Source organism: Mastigoproctus giganteus, chromosome 4, assembly GCF_048544385.1.
Source record: "Mastigoproctus giganteus isolate SK-2022 chromosome 4, ASM4854438v1, whole genome shotgun sequence".
NCBI classification, from domain to species: Eukaryota; Metazoa; Arthropoda; class Arachnida; order Uropygi; family Thelyphonidae; genus Mastigoproctus; species Mastigoproctus giganteus.
Genome location: NC_143578.1, coordinates 155133171 through 155147935, shown reverse-complemented (window position 1 = coordinate 155147935; position 14765 = coordinate 155133171). Strand labels below are relative to the sequence as shown.

The window sequence follows — 14765 nt, the reverse complement described above, 5'->3', positions numbered from 1 at the left end:
AAAAAATGATATGGTAATGTTATTAAGAATTATGCAAAAAAAAAAAAAAAACAGAAAAGAAAAAGAAAATACTAAACAATATTACAAACACATCAAATTCCTGCTGTCATAAGGTGAGACTCTGCTTTTTTAAAAGAAGCTAACCTTAGAGAGAGAGAGAGAGAGAGAGAGAGAGAGAGAGAGAGAGAGAGAGAGAGAGAAGAAAATAAAACAACAATCAAGCAGTTTGAATGCATGATTCTCAGCCAAGAAGAATTTGCTGTATTTGTAACATGATTTGGTATTTTTCCTCTCTTTTCTGTAATCGCCCCTCCCCCCCAACTCTCTTCCAAAATAGTCTGAATGCATGCTGCAGCTGGTCATCATCCATTACTGTCCAGCTCCAAACTCATAGTGTTAACTTTTCCTTATTTATTTCCTATACAATTGTTTTTTGGAATAACCTTTCTTCACGTGTAATTTCCTGAAAATTTTAACCTACTTGAATTTCAGTCTAATGTAAAAACAAAGCAAAAAAAAAAAAAAAAAAAACCAAATATAGCATTTCAAAGTGAAGATGTTTTACATATTTAATACTTGTTCACATAATTTATCATAGAATATATATATTCCTCTGAGCCATGCTGATCATGCAAGCACTTTGTTCAGAAATTTGTTTCCTGATATTAAAATAATCAAATAACAAAAAATAAATGTGGAACAGAAACATCATGGTATTATTGTTAGATAGTTGGACAGAAGATAAAAAAGAAATAGTGGCTATTTAATTATTGCTAGATAAATTAGACAGTAAACAAGACATAGCAGTGGCTATAAGAGATCTTCCGTTTTCAGTTGAAGATAATGATTCTAGCTATACTGACCTTTCTGAACAAAAAAATTGTCAAATCAAAATACTTGCTGTCATTGCAAGTGCTAAAAGTAAAAACTACAAATTTCAGAAAAGGACCTGGGGGTAATTGCACAATCATATACGAAGTTTTCTGAGCAGTGTAGATGGTCTGCAAGAGTAGCTCAAAGTGTGTCTTGTCAATGATATACAGTAATTTTTTCTAGCAAGGATAAGGAGGTGATTATCTCCTTGTACAAGGCAATGGTGAGCCCACACCTTAAGTACTGTATACAGGTCTGGAGGCCTCATTTTAGGAAGGATTTAGAACTGCTGGAATGAATACAGAGAAGAGTAACTAGATTAGTGAATGGAACAAAGGGTTGCTCTTACAACGAAAGGCTTAAGTTTTGCAAATTACAGTGTATGGAAACCAGGCACCTGTGAGGTGATCTGATTGAGGTGTATAAGGGCTTGAATGGATTGAGCATGCTCATTGCTGATGGGATTCTTCCTTTTGCCCAGATTAATCACCTGAGGGGACACAAATTGAAATTGAGGAAAGACAGTTGTATAATAGATGTGGGGAAATTTGCCTTTAGCCAGCAGGTGGTTGACTGCTGGAGTAAACTTCCATCTGTCATTGTAGAAGTTGGTGGCAGCTTAAATAAATTCAAAGCAGAACTAGATAAACATTTGGACCGAATGGAGGTGTGAAATGGGAAGAGTTTTTTTTTTTTTTTTTTATGGCTGATGCTGTATAAGCTTGCTTTCTTGCATCATATGCTAATGCTAATTTTGCCTCTTCTTCTGATTAACCAGAAATCATGTTAAATTATTTAAAGATCATTGTGGAACTTTGTGTTGTTAATGTGCCTGTTTGGAGTGTCTTAAAAATTGGGATAGCAAGGAAAGAAAGTTGGGCAATTGGGCTAATAAACTGGCCATTTCGACCAATTACTTTGTAGTTGGGTGGGGGGGGAATGCATGCCCTTCCATTAAAAGAGAATATATATTTTTGTTAAACATTTACTACTATCTAGAAAAAAGGGAAAGACAGATTGAAAGTTTTAATTAATGCATGGCACTGAATTAAAATGAGTTTGAAGCATTTGTGTACAAGTTGGCTATCATTGTGTATATATTTAACCAGACTTGGTTAAATGTTTAATTTTGATTGAGGTTGTCACTGCTATACAGTGGCAGCCTCTGTCAAATCTGTTTAAAAAGAAGAGATTATAAATGCTGAGAAAAACTATATAAGTTTATTATAAGCTACACTGCAGAACTCTGTGCTATCTTCATAGTGTTAAATTTCACCTTATCAACAAATATATTGAACAATGCTATCTATACAGACTCCATTTTTGCTATCTGAGCTATACAGCAGAATAAAAATAATAACCCCCTACTCATACAGATTTGGAATACCATGACTAAGCTGAATAGGAAGAAACAAGAAGTTACCTTTTGTTGGATCCCTGGTCACGTTGGAATTTCTGGAAATGAATGCACTGATCTAGCTGTGAAAACTGATACAGATCCTTTAGATCAACCTTTTAGCATACCAATCACAGGCTACAATTCAGTCATAAAGAAGCGGTGTCTTGAAAAATGGCAACACATCTGGCAAAGTCAAGTTGGGAACAAACTACTCCATGTAAAGAAACATCTCCAAACTTGGAAATCCTTGGAAATATACGTGAAAACAGTTATGAACAGTCATATTAGGCTGACTACGAATAGGCCATACTCACCTAGCACATCTTTATATTCTTGCGGGCACTGATCCACCACTGTGTACAAACTGCAACACTCAGCTCACTGTCCAACATGTACTCATTGATTGCCCCAAATATAATAGTGACTGACCAGCTATATTTACCTCTTTTTCCAGGATGAACATATCTTTCAGTATTTCTGACCTCCTGGCAGTTACCCACACATGGCCAAAATTTTTTCATTCCTTAAATGGATACAACTGTACAATGCAGTGTGAACTTCAACAACATTTATATACATAAACTGTGTATTTAACATCACTATAGTTAGGCACATTATAGCCTTGCTGCCTTTGTGCCCTAAAGCCCATAAACAAACAAATAAACATGCTTATTATAAGTTTCCAAATTAACAAACGCCACAAACAATCACTAACACATAACAAAGACTCTTGTTAAAATTCAGTTTATTGTCCAAAAGAAGGTTGAAAAATGTCAAGTTACTGAAATCCTCAAGGAATAAAACTTCTGAATCACAAACTTTGGTCCAGGTAAGCATATAACTCTAGGCAGATTTCCTCTCATTCAAGAAAGGCTGTTCATTTTTCTGTTTCATGGTTCAAATAAAGAATTTTACCTGTTCCTTTTAAATGTTATGCCATTGTTTGAAAATTCAAAATAATTCTTCAGTGAAATGATTGCCCACAATTACTCCTTGTTATGCTGAAGAATGTGATATGTCAATTTTATTATTGTTATTATTAGCCATATGGTGCAAGGAAGCCTGAGGCTTATGCTGCACCATCCAAAAAAAAAAAAAATATTTTGAATTATCTTGAGAGAGAGAACCAAGAAAGAGAAGAATGATGATATCCAGCTCGGGACCCTGGGTGTGCCAAGCCCATACTCACCAGATGTGAGCTCCTGGAATTTGCTAGAGAAACAGTTGTTAAATCTTCCACTTCCCTTTTGGAGGTTTATCTCCATAACAGACTAAATCACACAGGTGGTTCTGACTTATTCATAGGAATTTCTACTGCCAAAGTTTGAAGGGAGTCTAAAACAAGACTAGGAAATGCTGTTTTTCAGTTCCACGAGGTTCTTCAGTTCCCACTTTATTGCTGTGTGACTACAGGATGGAAAGTTCCCACTGAAAAATGTTTATTTCAAATGCTGCACAAATTACATCAATTGGCAATGCGTCATATTCTCAAACTTTCAAGTTTTTGTGGTCATATTTCCAATACTTCTCAGTGTCATTGAAAATGATGAAATGGATGCAGCAATATATGTTTTTTGATATCAGTTCTGTAATTGGAGTGTATGAACTACCATAAGTTATTATGAGAGAAAAAGAGATTAATGTTTAGTGGTTCTTGGTACCGGTCAACAATTTTGTGGCTGTATCTTAATATAAAATGTGTATACTTTCAGTGAAATTTAATTTCAAGGGCAAATTAAAAAAAAAGGAAAAAAAAAAACATTACTGTGACAGTATTACTAATGAGATGGATGTAGGAAATAACTCTGACATTGTTTACTTGGCTCCACATGAGGGATTGCTGTGTATGCTAAAATACACTGGGATTACCAAAATGATCTGTAGATGGATTGCATGGTAGCTGAATGACAGGAGGTAAAGTGTTGAAATTAAAAGTTACTCTTTAGAACGGATTGAGATTAGGGACTGAGCTTTTCAAGGATACTGCTTCTTGAAAAGGTCCAAAGATGGGTAGCAGACTTAACAAGCTTGAGAAAAAGGGTGCACATAGAAGGAGAATTTTTAAACAAGTTGAATTGGATACAGAGTTTGGCAACTAGGTACATTGAGGGAATGTGGTTGAGGTTGATAAGGATTTAGCATTAGCATTTGCAAGGGCACATGATGCAAGAAAGCAAGTTTATATAGCATCAGCCAAAAAAAAAAAAAAAAAACCCTTATTTCACCCCTCCCCTTGCTCCAAATGTTTGCCAAGTTCTGCCTTGAATCTATTTAATTGCTGGTGTATGCTAAAATACATTGGGATTACCAAAATGCCTTGAATCAACTTCTACAACGTTAGATGGAAGTTTGTTCCAGCAATCAACTACCCGCTGGCTAAAGGCAAACTTCCACACATCTATCCTACAACCGACTTTCCTCAATTCGAATTTATGCCCTCTCAGGCGATTATTCTGAGCAAGAGGAAGAATCCCATCAGCATTGAGCATGCTCAAACCATTCAAGGCTTTATACACCTCAATCAGATCACCTCGCAGGTGCCTAGTCTCCAGACACTGTAATTTGCAAAACTTCAGCCTTTCTTTCTAAGAGCAATCCTTTTCTGTTCACTAATTTTGTTGCCATTCCAACAGCTCTACATCCTTCTTAAAATGAGGCCTCCAGACCTGTATATAGTACTCAAGGTGTAGCCTGACCATTGCCTTATACTTATCCCTGCAAGAAAAATTCCTGTATATCATTGACAAGACACCATGAGCTACTCTTGCAGACCACCTGCACTGCTCAGAAAACTTCATATATGCCTGCACAATTATCCCCAGGTCCTTTTCATTCTCTACCACTGTCAGTGTGGTACCACAGAGTTGATATGTTACTCTGGGATTACTGCTTCCCATATGAAGCACTTTACATTTGTCAATGTTAAACTTCATTTGATAGGGGGTTGGTAAAATAAATGAAGGTGACTTTTTCATGGTGTGAAATGACACTAGAACTAGGGTGCATAAATTGAAAGTAAGGGAAAAAAGTGCAGATCAGCAAATTATTTGAATAAGTTCTTTCTTCCATGGGCAGTGGATTGTGGAAGTCCCAAGGTTTGATGTATCGATACCAACAGGAGGAGAAGAACAGATAATTATTTTTTTAATTTTGTTTATTTATTATTTATTCATTTATGTTTTGGCTAGAGCAGAAAAGCCTGGTTTCCTTGTGCTGTATGGTCTATTTAGTATCAGTACTATCCAGAAATGATACATTTAAATGGGAAATATTGATGATTTCCTGTGTTATAAGTATTAGAAGCATCAGCCTACTTATCTCCACCCTCCCCTCACTCTTGTTATTGAATTTACCAAGCTTAACTATTGGTGGGCATACTTCATTAATTTTTGAATGAATATCAATTTATTGAAACATCAGTGTCAAAATGTACTGAAGCATATAAGCTATATGAAAATGTCATTCCATTTTGTTAACACATTTTCTGCCTCAATGCATATATGCATAAAACAGCATTAAGAGTATTGAGCTGCAGTGCATAAGCACAAATATGTTCAAAATGCACCCCAAAGTGATGTGCCATTATGTATATGAGGTCATACTTAAGCAGTCAACCACTTAAGAATGACCACTGAATGAGTGCTGTAAACATAAAGGCCCTTAAAATTAACAACTACTCAGTATGTATTGGCACAATAATTGAATACTTTGCAGTACTGTTTGGCATTTGATTATAGACTTGGCATACAGTTTTATTTGTTTTTGCTTGTGTTGATGTTAGTTTATGTACACAAATAAATTTTTCATAAAATTTTAAGATTTTTTTTATTTTGATTTTCAGCTCAGCACAAAAGTGCTGCTTTTAGCAATGAATTCAAAACTTTTAATTTTCAACCATTATATATGAATTTTCAGAATACTGATGAGTCAGAATGTTGTTTTTTTTTTTTTTTCAACATTCCAAAAATTATGCCACATTGAACAAGTTCTCTCACATTTAGTTGGCAGCAAGAGTGTTAAACATGTATATGTGTATGGGTATTTGTACTCATGAGCATATAAATATAATTAATAGCAGAATACAGTTAATATTCAGTTTATTTTTAGCTAGTGTTGCAGTATGCAAGTCTAGAGACCTTCACTGGGGACTCTTGGCAACAAAAGATCATAAAGATGTTAATCTCAGTTCACTTCGTCTTCTGCTAATTGCTGATGGATCTAATCCATGTAAGTAAACAGTTTCTAATTTTAATAGGTAAGATGCCTTTCAATTATACCTCATATGCGAGTTTGCTCGCATATGAGGTACAATTGAAAAATTCCGAGAGTGAACTGGTATTTTGAAAAAAGCATGCTCATCCTATCCCCCCCTCCAATCACACACCTTCACTCTTGTTATTAAATTCATTAAACTCAGTCATTTATGTTTATGAAACTTACTGGCTGTTCAGAAGAATTTCCTCCATTTGCCAAAAAATATGATAGGCATGATCTTTGTCATTTGATCAAAATTACCTTGATTTTTTTTTTTCTCCTACAGGGCTCACATCTGATAAGTATGGGCTTGGCACACCCATGGTCCTGAGCTGGATATCATCATTTTTCTTTCTTTCTTTGTGATTCCCTTCTACTTCTGACTCATGTTCTGACTCTCTCTAAACAGGGTAAATCAGAATTTTTTTTTTTTTTTTTTTGGCTGGTGCAGCAAAAGCCTCAGACTTCCTTGCACTATATAGCTAATAATAATAATAATAAGAGTCTTCCATTGAGGGATTGGGTTGTAGCCATATTCCCACCATTCATCGCCAGTAATGATGGAGGAAATGAAGTGCACATCAGCAGCATATTGATGAAGCTCCAGACATCCTCAATTCAGTGATATTTGATTTCATTAATAGCTCTTTTAGCTCCCTTGAGAACTGAAAAGTAGTTAGTTCCCTTATAACATATTACTGTACTAATATACTGCCTTAAACATATATTAAGCTTTTAACAAATGTTAAAGCTTTTTTCAATTAGGAATGAATGTAAAATAGTATTAGCATGATTGTTAACAAATTTTAGTGAACTGTTAATTAGTTATGTGACCTGAATATTTTAGCGAATATAGTATGTGTCTGAAAATAATATCACTTTAATGTAATGCATTCAGATAAATATTATTGTTAATAAAAAAAATAATAAATAAACTTTTTTTCCTTTATGGGTTTTTTCCTGCCACATGGTGGGTAGTGATATGGGATGTGTCTGGTTACTGTTATTACTGTTCGACGAGGAACTCTCTTACTATCCTACAGGTGTTCAGAATTGCAGCTTTCTGGAGTACCATGTAAGTGTTCCCTGGGACACCTATTGTTGCTAGGTTCTTATGTAGGCTCTTTGGCACCATGGTGGTGGTTAACATGATGATCAAAATGGTCATTACTTGTTCCATATGCCATATGCCACATATCTTTGAGTTCTTGTCTTAAATCTGGGTGTTGAAAACTGCTATGTTGATCAGGTAGGTAGCCATTTCCTTCTAATCGATGAGTACTTATCTGATCTTTTGTGCAGGATCATCTTATCCATTATTATTGCATGGTCCCAGTGTAGTTTATGAGTACGGGCCTGTGGTATGGTCCAAGGTTCATACTTATAATACGGTTCACTTTCTTTGATTAAATAGAATTTTTGTGCTAGCTTCTGATGTATTATAGTGGAGAGCTGGCCGTGTCTCTGAGTGTATTCAGTCTAGGTGATCATCCTGCAGTGATATGCTGGATTGTTTCTACAGCCTGGTGGCATTGTTGATTGACATATGCCATCCATCACACTCCTGAGCCCTTGATGATGCATTTCCTGTAGTTCCTGGTGTTGGTTACCTGATTTCAGATGGTGTGCACGAATCCTTTGGTCTCAGGGAAAAGCTTTCCTTTTGTGAGCGAAGTGTTGTAAGCCATCTTATCTGTGTAGTCTTTGTGGAGGTCATTGTAGTGTCTTCTTTGCCCATTTTTCTTTCTTTGTTTCTGCTGTGTGTGAGTGTGGTCTCCTTTTTGAGTTTGAATGTTGTGTGCCTTTATCTTTCTTAATGGGTGGGTAGATTGTTGCTGTGTTTCCTGGAAGTAATCCCTCAGGCCTTATACCCTTAAATATTTTATAGTCCCTCAGGTTCTTAATTGCCTTCTTCTCTTGTTCAATGAGGTCAGTCCCCTCCCTCTTTTACGGGTTATAGGCAGTCTCTCGATGACCGAGAGACTGCATCTTGATGAACCAAGATAATGATAACCTCTTGGTCATCATTATCTTGGTCAATCTCATCATATCCTCTAGCTCAATGTTGGTCCAATCTACAATGCCGAATTACGTTGGTATTATTATTATTATTACACTAATCATAAAATACTGTTTATTACACAATCAAAAGAAGATATACGCTGAGTGATCACTGAATTATAACCACATACCTAATACCATATTTGGCATCTGTTCACATGGATAACAGCTGCTATTCACCGAGGCATTCACTCTACTAGATGTCTGAAGATATGCCTGTAGGGCTCTGCTGCCATGCTGCCGTCAAGGTTTTTCCACAGTGTTGGAATGAACGATGTTTGTGTGTTCATATGCCTCACTTCCATTCCAAAACATCCCACAAGGATTCAGTTGGATCAAGGTCGGGCGAATTTGGAGCCCAATCAAGATGGGTAATAGTATTAACACAACTAATACTATAATACTACTAACACTGTGTTCCTTGAACTACTCATGCACAGTGCAGGCCTGATGACACAACTCATTTTCATCTTGGAAGATCCCGTTTCTCTCTGGGAAAAAACAACATGGCAAGGCATACATGCTCTCCTAAAAGCTGCCAGTAGACTTCACCAGTGAAACGTTGGTCCAAACGCACTAGGGGTCATCTAGTTTTTGCCAGATGACCTGTTCCACATTAAGCAACCACTGCCACCTGCCTGGATAGTGGGTACCATGCATGATCAGTCCATGGGCTCATGTTGCTTGCATCACATGAAGGTGTCCAGTGATGTTGCACCAGGTATTTTGCCTCATCCAACTAGCACACTTGTTTCCAGTCCTGTGTCCAACCAGCATGTTGTTGAAACAACATCATTCATTGTTGATAATGAACAGTGGGAGGAAAGCATCTCTTGGGTCATCTGCTGTGGAACCCCATTCTTCTGAGCATGCAATGCATCATCATTTAGTATACAATTCTTGCATTCCTCATATTGTATTGCAGTGTCAAGTGTTGCACAGTGGCTTGCCATTGAGCCCATACAATTTGCTAGATCCTTCACTCACCGTGAATATCCACCTTGCATAATTCTTTTCAGTTATGTCAGTGGGAGATGTATTGACCCATTCCACACCATTCTTTGTATGCCTTTTCCACAGTGGGCCATGAGCAATTGACAAGACATTCCACTTCCTATGTAGAAACATCCGATGCATGAACTTCCGCAGTCATGCCCTTTTAAAACTCTGTGATATCTTTACTACTTCATCACTCTGATTTGCACAACCAGGTGTAAATTATTATTTCTCTAGCATATGAAGCTGTTCAGCCTTTTATACTGTGAGCTAGGCAGCATAATTCGTTACAGGTAGGGTGGTCATAATTCAATGATCACTGAGTTTATACTTCAATACATTAAATTTGGTACATATTATGTTTGGTGAAATTTGTGTTCAAATTCCATAGACACAGTAATTTTTCTTTGCCTTAGAATGTGCATGTTATTTTATTTATTTATTATTATTATTATCTATTTTTTTTTTTTTTGTGTATTTATGTTATATGATTATCCAATTGAATCATATTGGAACTGTTTATCATAGGGTCATTGTCATCATGTGACCAGTTTATTAGTGTATTCCACAGCAGAGGATTGAGGCCTGATGCTGTATGTCCATGTGCCGCTTCAGCTGAAGGCCTCACAGTATCTGTAAGGAGGTAAGTTTCTCCATTATTGAAAAAATTAAATAAATTCACTGTAGTGGTGGGAAGGGGACAGATTACAAATTCACTGGGATAGAAGAAAACACTTCAGTTTCTTATTTTATTTTTATTTATTTTTTTGTTCCCCTGTGCAGAAAGATGTTATTATAGAATACCACTTTTTTGCCACTAAGGATTTTTTTTATTTTTTCTCCAAACAAATCCCATGGTTTCTTGGGCCATATTCCCATCAAACTGTTTTTATTAACTAACAGTTTTATTAAGAAACACTTAATAAAACTGTAGTTTTAAATTCTAAAAACTTAGCTGTTAAGTTTAATTAGCATTAGCAGAGGCACATGATGCAAGCTTACACAGCATCAGCCAAAAACAATAAAAACCCTTCCCATTTCACCCATCTATTTGCACCAAATGTTTGTCTAGTTCTCACATCGCAAACATCTGTTGGATCATGGAAAAAGCCCATGAATTTCAGGAAAATGTATACATGTGCTTTATCGACTATACCAAAGCATTTGATTGTGTTGAACACAAAAAATTGCGGAATTCTTTGATAGAATCGGAGGTACTGGTACACTTGGTTGAGCTAATAAGATCATTTACACCAATCAAGAAGCAACTGTCAGAACAACGTTTGGAGACAGACTGGTTCGAAATCAGAAAAAGTGTGCAACAGAGCTGTATCTTATCCCCATTTCTATTTAATTTGTATACTGAATCAGTCATGAGGAAATTGAACTGAAAATTGGCTGCAGAAACTTCAATAATTTAAGATATGCAGATGATACAACTCTGCTTGCAGAAAATGAGGAAGATCTTATACAATTGCTCTTAATGGTTAAAGATGAGAGCGAAATAGTGGGACTACAGCTGAACATCAAGAAAACAAAAATTATGACAACAGCTGGGACAGGAGAAGTTAAAATTAACAATGAAGAGGTTTAATCCGTCTGGGATTTCATCTTTCTTGGATCTACGATTGACCAGGGCGGAGAATCTGGCCCTTTCCAGATCTTTTCCATGCAGTGATGAACATGGAAAAGATCTGGAAAGGCAGAGACATCAGCCTTACAATGAAGATCAGAATGGTTAATGCTATAGTGTTTCCCATAACAACTTACGGGTGTGAAAGCTGGACAATGAAAAAAGAATACAGAAGAAAAATTGATGTTTTTGAACTCTGGTGCTGGAGAAAGCTGCTTTGCATATCATGAACAGCGAAAGTTACGAACAAGGAGGTTTTGGATTGCGTCAAGTCATAAACATTACTGGAAGCCAAGGTCACCAAGCTACGATTGACATATTTCAGTCATGTAATGCGATTCAATTCATTGGAAAAATCAATAATGTTAGGAAAGGTCAGTGGAACAAGGGAAAGAAGTCAACAAAGAACACGCTGGCTCGACACCATAAAGAACGATACTGGTGTGAGCATGAAGGACTTGAAAGAAGCTGTTGAAGGCTGGACACCTTGGAGGCAGCTCGCCCATAAAGTCTCCAAAAGTTGGCTGTGACTGAACGGATAAAAACAAACAAACAATCAACTTATTTCTCAGTTTTCACTATCAAAGCTCCAATTTCATTGAGTAAAGAAAATTAAAAGAAAAACCAAATGGAACAATCATGTGCACAGTTAATGTTGTTACTTAACTTTTTTTGATAAATTGAGTCTTATTTTAATACACATCTCCATGATTATAAAAATTACTTCAAAATATTCCCATCATAACAGATTTTTGAAAATCTGTTAGTCTGTTATCAAACTAGGCACCTGCGAGATGATCTAATTGAGGTGTATAAGGCCTTGAATGGTTTGAGCAAACTCAGTGCTGATGGGATTCTTCCTCTTGCTCAGATTACTTACCTTAGGGGAGATAAATTCAAATTGAGGAAAGACAATTGTAAAATAGATATGCAGAAATTTGCTTTTAACCAGTGTGTGTGTGTGTGTGTGTGTGTGTGTTGATAGTTGGAACAAACCTCCATCCATTGTAGAGGAGGTCAACAACTTAAATAAGTTCAGGGCAGAACTAGACAAACATTTGGTGCAAATGGATGGGTGAAATGGGAAGGGTTTTTATTATTATTTTTTTTTGGCTGATGCTGTGTAAGCTTACTTTCTTGCATCATGTGCCTCTGCTAATGCTAATTAAACTTAACAGCTAAGTTTTGAGAATTTAAAACTACAGTTTTATTAAGTGTTTCTTTGAAGTTATAATTTTAGTATTAATTGATAAGAAGATAAATATATTTACTTTTGACTCACAAGTAACAGCTAAGCTGTTACTTGTGAGCTGGACGTAGGGAACAATTTTGATATAGTTTATTTGGATGTTAGCAAGGTATTTAACTCAATCTTTTGGGAGAACTTGCTGTATAAGTTGGAACATGTTGGGATTACTGGAAAAATTCTGAGACATTGCTGGGTTGCTGAAGAGCAGAAGGCAGAGGGTTGTGATTAATGGATATTTTTTGAATTAGTGTAAAGTGAGAAGTGGAGTCCCCGAGGATTGGCTCTTAGACCACTGTCGTTTCTGATTTCCATAAGTGACATCAATGAAGGGATAGAGTGCATGATGTCAAAATTTGTAGAGTAGTTACTGATCATTACAAGCAAGCACACCTTCAGGATGACTTTAACAGGCTGTAAGAATGGTCAGAAAAGTGGTGGCTATGTTTTCTTGCGACAAAATACAAGTTCTTACACTCGGGGGAATAGCAACCTGAAAATGAATTATACACTTGCTGGGGTTGAATAAAAACAAGGAAGAAAGAGATCCTGAAGTTACAATACTGGCAGATATCAAGTTTACTGATCAATGAAAGTCAGGAAAGCTAAAGTTGTATGGTAAGACGACATTTGGAATATTGTTTTTGTGTATAGAGAGATCATCTGAAAAAAGACATTTAGCTTCTTGAAAGGGTCCAAAGACTGGCAACTCATGTGGCAAGGTCAGCAAAAGGGCGACCATATCAGGAAAAACTCCGATTACGTGGGCTACAGAACTTGCCCTCAGAGGTGACCTCTTTGTGGTTTATAAGGCTCTGAGAGGGGTTAGTAAAATGAATGAAGGCAGAATTTTCACTGTTATAAAGATTTCCAGAACTAGGGGACATAATTTCAAAGTACAGGGGAAGAGGTTAAGCCTAGATTGTAGGAAGTTTTCTTTTAGCCAGCAACCCATTGATTGCTGGAACAGCTTGAGGTAGTTGAGGCTGACATTTTAAATAAAATCAAAAGTCTACTGGATAAGAGTAGATAAGAAAGCAAATAATTTGTTTTCTTATCTACTCTTTTTTTCTCTCTTTTTTTTTTTTTTTTGACTGGTATAGCGATAGCCCGTGGTTTCGTTGCACTGTATGGTCATTACTAAGCTTGCTTTCTTGCATCATGCGCCACTACTAATACTAACTTCATTTAGTATTAGTTAAGGGCAAAAGGTGCAAGGAAGCAGAGTTTTTTCTGCAATAACCAAAAAAAAAAAAAATATATATATATATATATATATATATGAGGTAGAAGTAATCAATCTATTGAAAAGTGTGAAGATGAAGGCATAAATTACACAAAATTACACAAAATTCCAAAACTAATAGGAGAAGGGTAGCAGAAATTGGTGATATTGAAGGCGTGAGAAAGAGAGAAAGAATATGAATATGATATAATGAATTAAATAAAATTATAATCCCTGAATTGGATAGCCAATTAGAGAGAAGGAAACTGTAAAGCAAAAATGATTAGATTAATGTATGAAGCAACAGCAAGTATCAGATAAGGGTGGGATGCTTTGGTTATAGATCCAAGAAAGGGGGAGAAAAAATTGCAAAATTAAAATCTGATGCTAGCTAAAAATAAATATTGATACATAATCAGGTATTTCTTCAGGGAACTACTCCTGATAATGTATCAAAAACTGTGTTTTTATACTTGTCCCTACTTTTGGAAGAGAGGCGCCTCCGTAGCCAGGTGGGAAGGAGCAGCACTGCGTAGCACACGCTTCTTGATTAGACCGGGGTTCGAGCCCGTCACCACCAAATACGGAGGATGCGGAAAGGTCAGGGAATGACCACCGCATATTCCGGAGCAATATGGCCTTAGTTGCTAATGCTCCTAAAAAAAAAAAAAAAAAAAAAAAAACTTTTGGAAGAAAAGGAAATTTAAAAATATAAAAATAAATGAGAGTAAATAGGAGGGCAAAGCAGTAGAACTTCTGCAAAAATATGGACAAGGTAGTCCCAATGCAGTATATGTTGTAAAAAATAAGAAATTAAAGTAAATTAAGAAGTAAAATAGTAATAAAATTAAAGTAAGTGCTTACAGTGTAACTTAGATGCAATAATAGATGGTTATAAGTGAGAATTAGCAAATGGCATGATTTAGTAAAATTTGGGAGAATTTGTATAAGAATGTAAAATTAGGAGATATTGCAAACAAATAGTATAAGGATCTCTCTTGGATAGAGAGAGCACAAAGAACTCTAATATCTTTTGAGATAAGCAGCAATCTAGAGATCTCTTTTTTTTTTTTTTTTT

At 36.0% G+C, this 14765-nt stretch overlaps 1 protein-coding gene across 2 annotated transcripts in view; it reads left to right on the top strand.

The window, feature by feature from the left end:
• The window catches only part of LOC150087127 (disco-interacting protein 2-like), a 1128863-nt gene that overhangs the window by 548210 nt on the left and 565888 nt on the right, over window positions 1-14765 (top strand). For both annotated transcript variants that reach the window (XM_090372979.1, XM_090372978.1), the window contains exons 20-21: window positions 6380-6499; window positions 10112-10226. In XM_090372979.1, coding sequence (XP_090229105.1) covers window positions 6380-6499; window positions 10112-10226 — 235 coding nt within the window. The remainder of the gene's footprint in view (window positions 1-6379; window positions 6500-10111; window positions 10227-14765) is intronic.